General features: G+C 40.5%; 3 protein-coding genes and 1 pseudogene across 16 annotated transcripts in view; 1 reads left to right on the top strand and 3 right to left on the bottom strand.

Moving 5' to 3' along the window:
- LOC107626818 (protein lozenge-like) lies at positions 4,098-4,730 on the top strand. The gene has a single exon (XM_016329715.1). The coding sequence runs from the start codon at positions 4,098-4,100 to the stop codon at positions 4,728-4,730; it is 633 nt and encodes a 210-aa protein (XP_016185201.1).
- Positions 5,102-7,491, bottom strand: LOC107626819. The gene is made up of 2 exons (XM_016329716.1): positions 6,993-7,491; positions 5,102-6,912 (listed from the first exon to the last, which is right to left on the bottom strand). The coding sequence occupies exons 1-2, from the start codon at positions 7,489-7,491 to the stop codon at positions 5,102-5,104; spliced, it is 2,310 nt and encodes a 769-aa protein (XP_016185202.1).
- LOC107628175 lies at positions 9,098-10,759 on the bottom strand (annotated as a pseudogene).
- LOC107624889 overlaps positions 12,101-16,387 on the bottom strand; it is a 10,237-nt gene continuing 5,950 nt past the window's right edge. For 3 of the 14 annotated variants that reach the window (XR_002357114.1, XR_002357116.1, XR_002357113.1), the window contains 8 exons: positions 15,124-15,199; positions 14,682-15,011; positions 14,549-14,585; positions 14,286-14,421; positions 13,497-13,678; positions 13,312-13,422; positions 12,781-12,924; positions 12,101-12,649 (listed from right to left, as the gene is read on the bottom strand). Coding sequence is in view for 2 of the 14 variants with exons in the window: in XM_021115534.1 (XP_020971193.1) it covers positions 12,212-12,649; positions 12,781-12,924; positions 13,312-13,338 (609 nt within the window). In the remaining 12 variants the exon portion in view is untranslated. Of the gene's footprint in view, positions 12,650-12,780; positions 12,925-13,311; positions 13,423-13,496; positions 13,679-13,912; positions 14,012-14,285; positions 14,430-14,515; positions 14,586-14,681; positions 15,012-15,123; positions 16,382-16,387 lie in introns of those variants that run through there. The other 11 variants (XR_001616997.2, XR_001616998.2, XR_002357119.1 and 8 more) reach the window with 11 other exon arrangements.

The raw sequence follows: 16,387 nt of genomic DNA, 5'->3' as shown, positions 1-16,387 counted from the left end.
CGACCCTACGTTACCAGAACCTCGGAGTTTATAACCAAACATAACAGAATATTAATACGGGTTTCTAAAACATAAATACTTACCGAACTAAGAAAATGAAACAGCGGCGGTCACTGAACCGGCTTGGCGGCAGCTCCGGCAGCCACCTTGAATGGCAGCGGCGACCAGAACTTCGGCAACGGCGACTGAAACAAACATACAACGATGATTGAGCTCCCGGAAATTCAAAGGAAACGAAAACCAACTTAAAACCTTACCGACGGTAGATCTCGGTGGCGGCAGAGGTGTTCTCCGGTGGCAGAAGCGGCGGTAACCCCGATGGCGACGCTGACAACGACGGCTCCCTCCGATGACTACCTAACCACGGCGACAGCAAGGAAGCCATGGCAGCGGCGGCAACAAGCTCCTCTCCCGCGGGCTCCTTCTCTCTCCTGCGTTTGGCTCGGCGGCGACGGAGATCTCTCCTCCTTTTTCTACCCGCGACCAGCCTTGACGGTGACGGACCCAGAGGCGGCAACGACCATACGCGCAGCAGCAGCAGCCCGCGATGATGACAATGGCGGCGCAGCATGGTGGCGGCGCGATGAACAGTGGCGACAGCGTAGGTGACACGACGGAGGCAGTGCGAACAGCTCCTCCTCCCCTGGCGCTCTCCCTCTCTCACGGGTCTTCCTCTTCTCTTCCTCGGCGGCGCGATGACAGATCTGACGGCGGTGACGCGGTTAGACAAGTCCGGCGATGAAGCGGCTTAACGGCGTGGTCTCCCTCCAAGGCTCGGTGAGGACACGACGGTGGTGGCAGCGGCGACGCCCAGCAACGCCGGTGCGCCTCCTTCCCCTCTTCTCCTCTTGACTCTCTCCTCCGCGTCGGTGCTAACGAGCGATGGCAGCGAGCAGCCGGGCCACCAGCGCTAGCCGTCCCCCTTTCATCTCTTCTCTAACTCTGTTTCGTTTCTCCCTCTCTCCCTCAACGTTTCCTTTCTTTTTTTTTTCTTTCTTTCTTTTTCCCATTTCCCCTTTCTATTTTCCTTTCTTTCATTTCTTTCTCTCTTCTGTATTTTTTATTTTTTGTTCCCTGAAGCAGTTTAGGTATTAGGTTTGGGAAAGGGAAGGACGGTGGGGTAGGTTAGGATTAGGGTAGTTTAGGTAATTTTTATAAAATTAGGGGTATAGAGTATTAATTTAAAATCTAATTTAATCTATTAAAATTATTTTGAAAATGTTATTTGATTATTAATTTACTAATTAACTTTTAATCAAATATTTTAATTTAAATTTAAATATAATTAATTTTCTTTGTTTATAAAATTAAAATATTAAATTTTAGAATCTCAATTATTTAACTAAATCGTATGAAATTCTTATTCTTTTGCAACTGTTAAGCTGTATAATTTAAATATAGAAAATTATTCAATAACTATAAAATTAAATAAAATTTCTAATTTAATTGTCAAAACTTTATTTAATTACTTCTAGTAAAATAATTTCTAAAATAAAGTCTTTAATGAATAAATAAATTGAAATTAACTCATAATATTTTTTTGAAAATTATGGGTCTTACATCTGTGACAATAACAGGAGGACAACGGGTAAGTTCAAGCGTTGAAGAAGAAGAAGCTCTGATGCTCTGGTCTCTGGTCTCACCTTCTCACTGACTCACACGGAGAAGCCCTGCTAACGGCGGCAGGCGGGTTAATTCAGGCGTTGGAGTCTTGGGAAAGAAGTTCTACTCTTAATAATCTGTGCTCTCAACCTCTCACCATTTCACTCTAGAGGAAGATTAGGGATTTAGAGTGAAATCCTAAAACTAGTTTTTTTTTGTGACTATCCTAAAACTAGTTTAGAAATGTTCGGAAATTATTTTCTTTATGGATGCAGTGTTGGTGAATTGGCCGGATATTGGCCAAGGAGGAAAATTACCGGTGGGTGGAGCTCACCCTCAACACGCCGGGGGCGTGGTGGCTGAGCGGGAGAGCCAGGTGGCAGCACGCCGGGGGCGTGGTGAGTCACGACGCAAGGGGCGTGGTACGTCGAGGCCCGTGAGGCTTGGCAGAGCTGCGCGGAGTCCCAATGCACCTGCTGCACCACGCGGGGGGCGTGTTGCAGTCCTGCCTGCATGCAGGAGACAGCCCCCCACCCCGGGAACCAGCGCCAGTGATGCTCCATGTATATATGCATGCGTTGGGCTCTCTTCTTCTCCTCCCATTCATGGTAGTGTTTGAGCTGAAGCAAAAAATATAAGGGGGAAGGAGAGAAGGAAGTGGGTTAGTCTGTAGGTAGTATTAGTGAGGAGAGTATAGTTGCATGCAGGAGACAGCCCCCCACCCCGGGAACCAGCGCCAGTGATGCTCCATGTATATATGCATGCGTTGGGCTCTCTTCTTCTCCTCCCATTCATGGTAGTGTTTGAGCTGAAGCAAAAAATATAAGGGGGAAGGAGAGAAGGAAGTGGGTTAGTCTGTAGGTAGTATTAGTGAGGAGAGTATAGTAAGTAGTAGTGAATAGTGGTGAGTTAAGTTTATACGTGGAAAGAAAAAGAATATTAGTTTAAAGGATTAAAAAAAATGGTACGTAATTATCTGGCGCTTGAAGAACATATTATCAACTATTTGGATCATCCTATTTATGTAAGTAAACAAATTTTTTTTTTTGCTGTATTTAAATTATTTTATTTTTTATGTATTTTTTTTATGCATGTATATTTTTATAAGGATTATTATTTAATTAATGTAACATATATCTTTGTTGATGCAGTCTAACAGGAATTTGTTGGTGCGTAAACTGGATCCACCACAGACGTGGAATCCAATGGTGGAGAATCACTTACGCGCTACGGGATTCTACCACGTCTCTAGAATTGGAGTCATAAGAGGATTTCACCCCATGTTAGCTGCTCTGGTTGAAAGGTGGAGGCCTGAAACCCACAGCTTTGTATGGCCGATCGGTGAGGTTACAGTGACATTAGAGGGTGTCGCTCATATATTCGGCCTACCCATTGATGGAGAGCCTGTCAGTGGATGGACAGATAGTAGTAGCGAGTTCGTTCAAAGTCAGGGCATAGCGATATTCGGTCGTGAGCCATTAGTCAGTCATAATGCGAAGTCCTATATAAAGTTGGGTTGGGTTCGACGTATTAGAGACGCAGAGCCGTTGGATACTGAGGAGTCCATCAGGAGATACGTCAGATGTCATATCTTCTGTTTGTTAGGGTCGACCCTATTTACGGACAAGTCGACCGCATATGCCCATGCGAAATATCTACCATTGCTTCGCGATTTCGAGCAGATCCATACTTATAGTTGGAGGTCAGCTTGTCTCGCTCATCTTTACAGAGCACTATGCCGTGCATCACGATATGATACAAAGGAGATGGATGGCCCTCTGAATCTGTTGTTTGTTTGGGCATGGGAGCGAATGCCGTGTCTTGCTCCCGTACCGAGACAAACCCTTCCACCCGCCGAGATACCAGTTGCTAGGAGGTAATAAGTCTTATTTTAGTCGTGTGTTATATTCATGATGCATGTTTGACATATGGTGTTTTATTTAAATTTTTTCAATTAATAATGTGTCAGGTGAAGTCATTCGGAACGGACCACAGCGTGGTTATCCAAGATCGTAGAGACATTCAGGCATGACATAGACTACATGCAAGAGGTAAATAGTTATATTTTAGCTGTTCCGTTTTTCAATCCATTATTGTTAGGGTTCTAATATGCCAATAATACTGTGGCAGTTTGAGTGGCGGCCGTATCACAGATTGATCGTTCCGGACGAGTTATATCCCCATCTTGAGGTGTGTGACATCGTTGCTCCGTTGTTGTCGTTCGAGTGTGTCGAATGGCACCCTGCGGACCGAGTGATGCGTCAGTATGGATATGCACAACCTCCTCCGCGGGCAGCAAGGGATATTCCAGTTGATCAGCATTGCGTCATTCTACGTGGAGTGCAGCAACATGACTGGACAGTTTTGCATGGGCCATGGATAGAGGAGTGGGCCAACAGGCGACACAGTCGATTGCGGGATCGGCACCCCTTCCGACCTGGGATTTTTTCCCGACGGTAGAGTATCGGGATTGGTACGTACGCTCCTATGGACATATGTTGAGATTGACGGCCTACATTCCTCATCATCCACAGCCACCTGCCCCACAGCATGCAGTGTTTGAGCCGATTCCTTATTATATACCACAGCCACCGGCCTACAGTCATGGTTGCCATCACTCTCAGGGCAGTCACCACTCTCAGCACAGCCACCACGCTCAGAGCAGCCACCATTCTCAGCACTCTCAGCACAGCCCCCACGCTCAGAGCAGCCACCATTCTCAGCACAGTGACCACTGTCAGTCCGGCCAGCATCATGATCCCATACTTACCATTCCTTCCGGTACAGATTGGTTTGACTTCTCTAGCGGCGGAGAGGCTGGTTTGGGTGGCTGGTCAGATTTTAGTGGTATCCCTTCACTGTCGGTGTCAGCTGATCCACATAGGGCATTAGTAGATATGGCTCATGGTTTGCAGGGTCGTACTTCCGACCGCACGTCAGGGAGTGCGTCATGTGATAGTGGTTTTATGCAGCGTCAGCGGGCATACACAGTTGTTGACACGTTCAACCCCGGATCATCCGCTCCAGCAGAGGTAGGCGGGTCGGCCGCTTCGACAGATGCAGGTGGGTCGGCCGCTCCTACAGAGGCAGGTGGTTCGGGAGCTCCGAGGGTGGATGACTTAGTTTGAGGTCACCCATATGACCTACGGACGGAGCGAAATCCACCTGATAGGTATACTCCATCGCGGTTCAGTCTGGGCATTATGGGTAAGGGACTGAGGTACTTTGGTGGAAAGAAGTGAGCTTCGGTTTAGGTTATCTAGATTTTATTTTCAGAGTTAAGTTAATGTAATTCGTGTTTAATGTTTGCTTTGTTAACTTATGTAACCTGTAGTTCCCTTTTTTGTATATTAACTTAAGGAAATCATTTAATGACAATATTAAGCAGACATTAAGATATCAATGGATAGAATTCATTTGAAAAATACAAACACGTCTGATTTCAAAAGCATCAACTGACGAAATGCAAATTAAAAAGTACAAACATGACCATACTAAACTATGAACCAGCACCACTCGGTCCAGCATGCTGCGGACACCTACTCCGACTATGACCCTGAGCACCACAGAGACGGCATATCCGAGGACCACGCATGTCACGTGAGTCCATTTCATTCAGGTATCGGGTTAGTTTGGGCCTGCCTTTAGACGTTCGCCTCAGTGCGGGATTAGCGACCAATGTGGGTCCCTCATAAGCAGGCCATGTCTCGGGATCTCCTAATGGTGTGAACTCAAACCTATATACCTTACGAACTTCCGTCATCTTGTACACATCATGCACATACAACTGCCAATCGAGCCGCTGGTTAGCACAGCAAGCAATAACATGGCGACATGGTATTCGTTCAACCTGAAAGTGCCCACAGTCACACGTCCGTCGCGCTAGATCAACAACTAACACCTTTCCAGTAGTCATTTCGCGCACCTCAAACACCTCATTTCGTCTATCAAAGCGGTGCACAACTATATTCCCAGCCTGTTGCATACTTGCTTCTATCCGCTGTTGCGCAAATGCGGAGTACATAAATCCAGCACGCTTCCGTTCGTGAGTCTCGGCACTCTTCCGCGTAAAGAGTTCATTTAACCTATAATATGTTGCTCGGACCAGCGCCAACACAGGTAGATTACGGGCACCCTTCAACACTGAGTTAATACACTCGACAAGGTTCGTTGTCATATGGCCCCATCGATGTCCCTCGTCGAATGCCAATACCCAATGTCTGAGTCCAATGGCATCGCACCACCTAGCATATGCCTCGCCTCGCTCTTCCAACCTCTTATAGTTGATATTATACTCCTCCACCGTTCTTGAATACCCTATATTGACAACAAGCTTCTGCAAGTGAGGGACTTTGAATGCCCTTAAGAAGTTACTGCCGATGTGTCTTATACAAAACATCCACCATGCTCTTGGAGGTTGCCAGTCACCACCAGAACGATTAACTGCTGCCCGTATTGACTCATGCCGGTCTGAGATCATACCCACACCGTCTTTTCTAACAACATACGTTCGCAGATTCCTGAGGAAGAAGTGCCACGCATCAGCTGTCTCACCTTCCACCAAGGCAAAGGCGATAGGCACAATGTTTTGGTTCCCATCTTGTGCAACAGCGACTAGAAGTGTACCTTTGTATTTTCCGTATAGGTGTGTGCCGTCAACCTGAACTAGGGGCTTGCAATGCCTGAATGTCCTAATGCATGGATTGAAACTCCAAAATACACGATGAAGTATTTTTACACCTTGTGCCTCCTCATTCCCATTGTAGAGTGGTCGTGTTTCTATTTGGACAACTAAACCATGAATCTTCTGCACCATGACCGAGAGCCACCACGGCAATGCTTGGTAAGATTCCTCCCAATCACCGAAAACGTTGGCAACGGACTTCTGCTTTGCCAACCAAGCCTTTCGATAACTGATGGTATAGTTGAACTTTGACTGGACTTCCGCAATTATAGATTTCACCTTGATGGACGGGTCCGTCTCGACCAACGGCCTTATAACCTCAGCAACTGTATCTGAGTCCAACTTGGAATGATCTTGTGAAATCGTTCCGATGGTGCACGTGTGCCTACCGTTGTATCTGCGTATCTCCCAACAACCTTTTCTCCGTATCAAGCTGGCTCGGATAAGCCAGTCACATCCACGCCCGTACATCTTGCATTTTGCATAGAATGTCTGTGGCTCTGACTCATACACATCATAGTCAACTCCTCTAGATATAGTGAAACTTCTAATTGCTGCAACGACCGACTTCCTAGAACTGTATTCCATTCCAATTCGGAACTCTCCGTCCTCAGGATCAGCAATACCTACAGAAAGCCGAAATCATCGTTTATTGCATAGTCCAAGGTATAAAGTAACAAAAACTTCTTATTTAGTCAACACGTACCTCTGTTTGCATATTCCGGAAACTCGGGGGCATGCATGGCGTCGAGATCCAACTCACACATAAAAGGTGGAACGCCCATCGGTTGACTGCTCGAGGGATGAACCACTACATTCTCCACTGCTGCCTCAACTCCCACATCACCATCCTCATCTTCGTCGCCGGCTTCATAAGTGGCTTCGAAGTCCTCTTCGCTGTCACTATTCATTCCTTCGTACACTGCAGCTATATCATCATTTACATCTATATCATTTTGGACCGCTACTGCCTCTACAGCTTCAAACTCAACGTACAACTCAATCTGTGGGTGTCTCATATAAGTCTGCCGGTGAATTTGAAACATATTTTGCATACTCGCTTCATCCGTGATCGGAATGGTATCAAACTGTATTAGACCACCAAAAACCACAACTGGATTCCGGTACAGAATTCTGCTCACTCTCATTAACGTACCATTCTCCATGCTTTGACATAGGCCGTTCTGCAGCTCCATTAACGTCATCGTGCATGGAACCACAAACGAAAACGGATTTTGTGACACAAACCTCACTCCCTCATGAGTATTACGTATTATCTCACCATTACGATACACACCAAATTTGCGGTGTCCTCCATTACACCAACAACAGCATCAAAGAATCCTCACAACACACTCAAATCTCACTCACTCGGTATGGAAAACACTATCGAGCTCTACCTTATATAGAGCGGTGCACTTAACACGCCCCCACGTGGTGCACACTTGGACCAATCACTCTTCGCCACGTCAGCACGCCCCCCACGTGGTGCAGCTGTTGGCCAACCAAGTTCCGCCACGTCAGCACGCCCCCTGCGTGCTGCCTAGGTGGCTCAACCACAGCATGCCACCTAGCTTCCACGCCCCCCACGTGTTGTATGCACCACGTCCCCTGCGTGTTGTGCATTTCATCTGACACGTCCATCTCTGTGTAATACACACAGTTGCTCCATTTTTCCCCAATTCACCAAAATATTTTCCATATTTAAATTAATGAGCCAGAAATGTTATTTATATATTATTAATATTTATTAAATTTCGTATATCTATATTATATATGGATTATGCTATGTGTATACTAAAATTAACTACTAAAGTCAACCACCAGTATAAAATATATGTTGAAATAAAAATATATATTGAAAATAAATTAAACCACACATGTATTTATATACAAATACATTGATAGCTGATTTTGGTGTACAAATAACATTTTTTATTATATATTTTATAATATATAAACTAGTTTTATATTAAAATAATAAATAAATTATAAATAAACACTCTAAAACATAATTATAATCTAATATAAACCTTAAAATATCATCTAAATTTAAAGCACTACATCAATTAAAGTCTTATGATCTTATCAAAATATAAACTCAAAAATCAAATAATAAAAAAAATATCAAAATATGAAATGTCAACATAAAAGTTTATTATCAATCATTAAAATTTACAAAAACTTGCTATAAATTTACTGAGTTGGGATCATCTTCGCCTTCATTTCTACCATCTTAAGCATGCAGCATAAAAACTACTACTATATTGACCCTTACTACTACTACAACTATTATACTACTACTACTGTTTGATGATAAATTTCAAAAGATGCAGCAATAAAGATTATTACTACAGACCTCTGCTTTATATTGATCTTTCCTCCTCCTTCTCTTTCTTTTTTTTTTTTTTTTTTTTTTTAGAAATAAGAAATCATAGTAGATAAATTAATGATTGTTCTAATTCTAATCCATGGAAAAATGGATTTATGGTTTATCTCAATTCTCCTTAGTAAATCTGTAACATATTAAATTACCTCAATAATAAATTAGGCTTTATTGTAACTAGAGCGATTTAATGATCGGTCCGGTTTTTATAACCTTAAGTATTGGATTTTCGATGTGGGTTTGGTTTTTCGGCCCGTATCATGCCAAAAAATCCCTTCTTTTTCTTTTTCTCTACATAGGGGTGTACATGACTCGACCCGACCTAAAGATTTGGTCCGAATCCGAACACTTTAGGACTAATTTGGTGTGATTTCATTAGATTTAGGGTTGAATAAAAATCTCAAAAATAGACCCGGTTATTATTTAAGGGTACTGGCACTACATATGTACAATTTTCCAAACAGCATACCAGCAAACTATTCATTAGTACTTTCCTGATTCTCGCGCAAGAATCTAGCCACAATGGTTTCAACATCCTCCAATGCAACCCCAACGAAAAGAGGGTTAGCTGGAACCTTAACTGAATCATTGAACCCCTCAGCTATTTTATCCGCAGTAGAGTTCTGTATCCTCACATTAGGTGCACTCTTGCACTTCCCCATGCACTTGCATCCAACAATAGCAGCAGCAGCACCTCCTTCAGCACCAACCACTCTCTCAAATTCTTGCAACAATGCAATAGATCCTGATTTCTTGCACTTGTTTCCCATGCATACCTCAATCCTCTTCTGAGGAATAGATTCAGTGATAATAACCGCAGTACTCTCATTCTTAAGGCTACCATTAATGCTTCCAACTGATATGTCATTGTTTCTAGAGAATAATTCCATGGCCTTATGATGATGGTCATTAGCACTAACATCCTCAGGCAACAAGAGAGGTGTATATATCATGGTTTCTGCCTTTGGTGGGGAATTGGCAACGGCAACACCAACCTTCATGTTCTTCTTCATGCCAACCACCTCATTGTCACATTCACTCTCACTTGATTCAGATTCAGATGATGACGATGACGATTCGCAATCAGGGTTGGTGTTCATCTTAGAGGCTTTGAGTTTTGCCTCCTTCTCTTGCTTCCTTTTTCTCTTCAATTCCTTTTCCTCTGCCCTTACTTGCTCTAGCTGCTTCATCAAAACCTCAGTAGCATCCTGTGTAAAAACAAAACAACAATAATTAAATTTGCCATTGAATAAAAACCTGAGACTCTGTTAATCACTTAAAGGCCAACAACAATAACATGCAGTTAACAAAGAATACTAATAATAATATTAAAAAAATATTTGTTTGTAAAGCATAGCCATGGAAAAAATTCAAGAACTCTTATGATTATTTTTTGTATTTTTTTTGTAAATGAGATTGAATGGCAGAATTGATAAAATATCAATTAATTTTTTAATTTATCAAGTGAGAGCAAAAAGCTACAATTTACAATTTATTACTTCTGAACGGCAGTTCAAATCCAGAATCATCTTTGGGAAAAAATTAGCCAAACAAAATTGCAGCTTTTAAGAAGATTGAACGAGCTCCTTGTGCTTTCAACATGTTTACCAAACACACCCAAATTCACTAAATAATCAATGGTATTGCATATTCAAATGCATTATTCTAAACCTGTTAAATTTTATTTCAACTCTATGCAAGTAAATTTCAGTCCAAACATAAAGCAACAATATGTAAAAATAATTAAGTTACCGAAGTTAGGTTTCCTTAAAGATCATCGAAAAGGACACGTTTCTTCAGCATCTTGAGTTTCTTCTTGGTGCTCAACACAGCGGTTCCCTTCTCATTCTTCTTCTTCTCGTCCCCGTAATACCGGAGATGCCCCGAATCACTGAACCCGCAGCAACAACGCACCACCGCCTTTTTCCACACCGGCACCGAAACGCAACCACCACCACCACCACGACGGGAACTCACGTGCATGGAAAAGGAAGGGCACGTGATATTCCTTAGAACAGTGCCGGAAACCTCCATCGTTGACAGTGAGAATTAATTAGGAATCGAATTCTCCTTTTCTCTCTTCTGTGGTTTTGACTCTCTTCTTTTTGTTTTTTTTTTTTTGAATCAAAGGGAGCTCAACACAATAGAGTGGAGCAGATAACAAAGCTATAGTAAGAATAAAACAAGATAACATACAACTCCTAGACACTGTGACCCGGCCATCAACACCCAAAGGGCTTAGCACCACTCCATTCTTCGTAGAACGTAAACGATCTGTTAATAATGTCCCCTACTCTTGAACTCTTATTTCGAAAGAGCCTGTCATTCCTTTCTAGCCAAATTTTCCAGATAACAGCAAAGAATCCAGTGAACCATCTCTTCTTATCTACCTTCCTTCCTGTAAAGCTCGTCCAACTCTCAAAATGTTCCTTCAAAGTACCCGGAAAGCTCCACCTTTGTTGAAAGGCCATTAGCCAAGCACACCACACCTGCCATGTAATCTCACAACTAAGAAACAGATGATACGCGGTTTCCACAGGCTTACCACAGAGAAGACACCTATTGTCCTGCTGGTCAATAACTCGTAATCTGCACAGTCGATCCTTTGTGTTGACCCTTCCGACTAACGCAAACCAAGAAAGGAGTTCAACCTCGGGGGGACAAATCCTTTCCAAACAGCACTAGTGAAGCTATAGCTGGTAACCTCCTCCGGTAGGACTTCCTCCTGCATCACTCGCACAAAGAATTTTGTTGAGTAGTCACCTGTTTTATCAAATTTCCATACCACACTATCTTCCCTCCCATTTGTAAGCTTGAATGACTGTAAGATCTCATGAAGCTGGTGTACTAAGTCCAACTCCCACTGGAACAACTCTCTCCTCCACTGAAAACTCCAAATCTACACTAGCCCATCCCAAAAGCCACAGTCTGCTATCACAGTCTGCTATCTCTCTTCTTTTTGTTTGAAGCTGCTATGAAGAAATTGATTTCTATTTGTGATGTCGTGGCAATTCATTATTCGTTTTTGGGGACGTGGCATGGATTTTTGTGTTGCGCGTGCTGGCATGTGTTAATTTCGATATGGCTTTCAACTACCATATGGATAAATTTGAAATCTGCTGTTGGTTACCGCGAGTATGCATCCTGAGCTAATTATGGATGACAGGTTGAGACACGTGGATCCACGTGTTCAAATTTAATGACCTGTAACCATTTGAAAGTACACGTTTGGAAACGGTACGTTTTAAGAGGCAAATATTTGACTCTTTTAGATTTTACTTTTAATTTGTTATTAGTGCTATTTTAAATTTTAAATTTACAAGATTTTTAGGATAAGTAATCCTTAAAATGTATAACGTTCAGGTGATAATGTACAGAGCATGCTTAGTAAACGTTTCAAAATGTTCTTTACAGGCACTACATATTGAACATCACTGCTATAAACTAAGTAAACACTTTTCCTCTTAATTATTTATTGTTATTACAGCAATAAACACAAGTACATTGTACATACACCAAACAAATTCACTGTTGGAAATTTAATAACACTGAACTATTAATATCCTATTCCTATATTGTAACATGTTGATCTTGGAAGCTGCTAGTTTGTAACCATTTTGATAGCATATTAGCCATTCCCTCTTCATAAAGATCAACCTCATCTCATGCATGATTGTGATGTGAATATGGTGGTGTTTCTCCATTTTTGTTATCTCTTCTATTTTGGGACCATTGGAGGGAGATAGATAAGGAGGAAAACAAAAAAGAATAATAGTAATGAATGTTAGTATTCCAGCTTTTGGTGGTGACAACCAAGAGTCCAAAAGAGCATAGTAGAAGAAAATCAATGGCTTTTCATGATGATTGCCATTGGTATGCCAGCCAAAGGTTCTCGAGACCCTGCTGCAAGGTGTCCCGGCACGCGTTGCCTTATCTCTTCGAAAGCGCAGTGTTTCCGAGTCTAGGCCTCCAGCAAACTACAACAATCAAGATGTCAAAAAATTTAGTTCGACAGTGCATAGACTCGATTTCGTGACCTAAACTTGTAAGTTTGTAAAAGTATGAGTTAACTCGAGAATTTGATACCCGTAGAGATGTCAAATGTTACCTGATAATCTCTGTATTCAAAATGAACCCCCTGAAGCAGAAGAGAATCTTGGCTAGATTCTCTGTCTGTGTTCCAGTTGGATTCGAGCTCCATTGTCACTCTTTTCATGTACATCTTGGCTAGAGTCATGGAAGCCTGCTTTATCTGCATGGATTGTGTATTTATTTCATCAAGTTTTATAATTGCAGCTTTGAAGTTTACTATATGAGTGTGAAATTTGTGAATACACTTTACTATTACTAATCTACAAAGTTAACAATTGAAGGAACAATATCTTCCAAGAGAAGAAATGATATATCTCTAGGAAAATACATGTGATTTGAGAATCGAAACGTGTGCATATAATGTGTAAAAACAAACAGATCAGTGAATCAACTACTAGATCAAGTTCTATGTCGATAAATTTCGGATAATCACCAACTATAATTATTCCACTACTACCAGAGTAATGATAACTGTAAAGCAAACCATTTACCATATTTCAATCTTTGTTCTCACTTCAGATTAAAAATATGTGAATAAGAAATTTACCTTGCTAATTATCCCCGAATCGAGCATCCAAGCGGTTGGAATGTGTAGGCTTGGTACGAACGCATGACAGAATTTCGCAGCTTGATTAGCCTTTGTATGCTCAGTTCAGACCTATCACAATGAGATGAAATAAGGCATAAGAAGATTATTAAATAGGAATACTATTATCTTGACATAAATCTTACTTGTCTAAGAGGCTGGCCATTTTTTCCAAAGCAGCTCCACATGGAATGTCGGGGTCATCCATGTAGGAGGAAATCTCCTGTTCTAATAGCTTAAGCTCCTGATACTCAACCGCAGCCTCTTGCATCGCATCGGCTTTCTTCTCAGACCACTTGAAATGTTTCAAGACAGCACGCTCATCCACCTGTAGAATACATAAGACAAAGCCAGGAAGAAGCAAAGTAGAAAATTCTATCCATTTTCAAATATTATAATCCTTGATTTCCAAGTCAGAAATCACAAGACTCTAAACTGTTGCACCAAGGCTCACCCTCTCAGAAATTCTCAGAAAATCTATTAAAACAATGGTTTTACATATAGTAATTATAATAACTTAAAAATGATTAATGAAGTAACATATAAAGAGCCATTGGCCCACCAGATCAATAATTTTCTGAGAAATGTACCAATGAGGATAGTTCACCAACAAGCCCATCAACAAACTTTAAGACTTCTTCAATGTCCATGTAGGCAGCATCTATTCATATTCATATGGAACAAAAATGAGATTATATATATATGTTTAATTAAAATATATAATCTCATTTTTATTCCACCATATGAATTGAAAGTTGAAACCATTGAAATAAAGAAACTATTTCAGATAGTGATTGATGACTCTTAAGACATGGATTAACCACCCTTTATATCATAAAGAGAAAAACAAGATAAGTAACAACGAATTATGACACATTCCATGCTTTGAGGTAAAACACATCAAAAGAAAACAAATCAATCAAAGCTTCTCATACCTTGCCACTGGTACCAACAGCTACTACCATCTTAGCTTCAGCAGCAGCAAGATCCTCACTGAGCTTCTTGTTCTTGGATTCAAGCTCCACATTCAAACCCTTTATCCAACTCGGCCTTGAAGACTACCACCTCAGACTTCAAATTTTGACAAAATATAAATATAAACCAGAATAGAACCACCAGTTTATTTTACCATATGAAACTAAGCATTATGTTCATTTTGCATTACATATGATAGTTCCAAGATGATGTAGAGATGTACCTGCCCCAAATTAACCAGTTTGAATTGCACCACATCCCTAAGATGTAAAAATATAGAAGATCGTCAATGCAAAATAAATGTTAAGTCAACACTATACCAAGCAACGACAGACTGCAGAACTGACAGCACCTACCATATGATGTCATCAACCGTATTATTTGCCAGCAAGTAGTATATATTTACTGAAGTGACCTGGAAACAAGAAATAATTAGTCAAAGAACCATAACAGTGCATGTTGCCTTTGCTAAAAAAAGTAAGACCTCATGAGATATTATCTGTTTTCTTATTGTCATGCAACTAGTAACAGCTCTCTCCTTTCTACTTCATGAGAGTGAGAATACTAGCCAATTCTATGAGCTCGATCTTCGGCCAGAATTAGGTCACCTGGAGTCCAGGACAGTCAAAGATAATTGTGCTTGCAGCAGTTAAAGTTAATCCAACTCCTCCAGCTTTAATGGATAACTGAATGATAACATGTCACATCAAATCATTATCTCAAGCAAAATATTAACCAATACAACAGAAAAAATTCTTATAATGGAAACACGAGGAAGAAATGCGCAACAGAGAATACCATATCACAGCAGCCTTGGTAGAATCCTTTTTCTGGAAATCTGTAACCAATTGTTCCCTTGATGCAGCAGGTGTACCTCCATCAATCCGTGTTAATTTGGATAAATTTGATGAGAGCTAAAATTTAGATAGTTTATAGTTTTTATGTTTTATGTCTTTTATTTTGTGGGTACCTATGACTTTTTGAGTTAATGATTTGAACTTAATGTTATGTTTATTTGCTAAATTTGCTACTATATTTGCTACATTAATTGGATACTTAATGACTAAAAAGTTGCTTATATAGATAGATTTTTTAGTTTATTATATTAGCAATTTTCGTGCAAGTTTTTTTTGTACATATGTTTATTTTTTTAGGTAATCCGCCGCCATTTCCACCATTTTCCGCTATAACTTTATGGCGGATTTTTCTGGCTCACCGTGATGAGCCGCCATTCACAATCAAAAACTACACAATCAAAAACTAGCACTGCTTATGAATGCGCCTCTGCATATCTTGGATTCCAATTTGCATATTGTAATTACCATGTAATTGGAATGACTGATTTTTGTTAGACATGTGATTAAGAATGATATTTAGTTAAATTCTTTTGTTGCAAAGAATCATCAGAGTTGAATTTGTTACTGATTATCATCACTAAACTTTGAATTTGTTGCTGTCTTGTTCACCAATTTACTGATTACCATGTAATTTGATTTTTATTAATATATTATGATCAGTCAACTAAGATCAATGATCAATAACAAAACTGAACCATAAATATCAGCTAAGGACACAATCACCATTTGGTATGCAACATTAACCAATGGAAGAAAAGTTAAATTATGGGAGGTTTTCAAAGGCTGAAGCTAAACAAGTTCAAAGACATATGTTTCAAAAATTCCTTGACATTGCCGTTAGAATTTTTTTACGAGGATTAATTTATTTTGACGTAAATGATGAGGACAAAGAAACAACGGTCTTCATGTACAAGAGAATTACAACATGGACTTAGAAGACATTTGGACTGAAGATTTGAGTAAATTCAAGATGTATGTAAAACAATTTTTAAAAGGTAGTCAACATTATATAAACAAAAAGATATGAACCATGGGAGAATAGTCTTGGACCAAAGATATAATTTTGTGATATCTAAAAATAGAGCCCTTATTACAAGAGTAGAGGAAAGATATTTTTCTAATGCAATGCACAAAAATTAAATTATTATTGATAAGATGAATAGTCTACGTGAGATTTTATTATCTTCATAGAATCTCAATCCACC

Source organism: Arachis ipaensis, chromosome B02 (assembly GCF_000816755.2).
Source record: "Arachis ipaensis cultivar K30076 chromosome B02, Araip1.1, whole genome shotgun sequence".
In the NCBI taxonomy this organism is placed as follows: Eukaryota; Viridiplantae; Streptophyta; class Magnoliopsida; order Fabales; family Fabaceae; genus Arachis; species Arachis ipaensis.
Note: the sequence above shows the minus strand (reverse complement) of the source record. Positions and strands in the feature narration are given on the sequence as shown.

Excerpts from the sequence above, each read along its gene's own strand:
- LOC107626818 (XM_016329715.1), top strand. The coding sequence starts at position 4,098 with ATGTTGAGATTGACGGCCTACATTCCTCATCATCCACAGCCACCTGCC.
- LOC107626819 (XM_016329716.1), bottom strand. The coding sequence starts at position 7,491 with ATGACGTTAATGGAGCTGCAGAACGGCCTATGTCAAAGCATGGAGAAT. Across the intron at positions 6,913-6,992 it reads TCCGGAATATGCAAACAGAG|GTATTGCTGATCCTGAGGAC; the intron begins GTACGTGTTGAC and ends GGCTTTCTGTAG.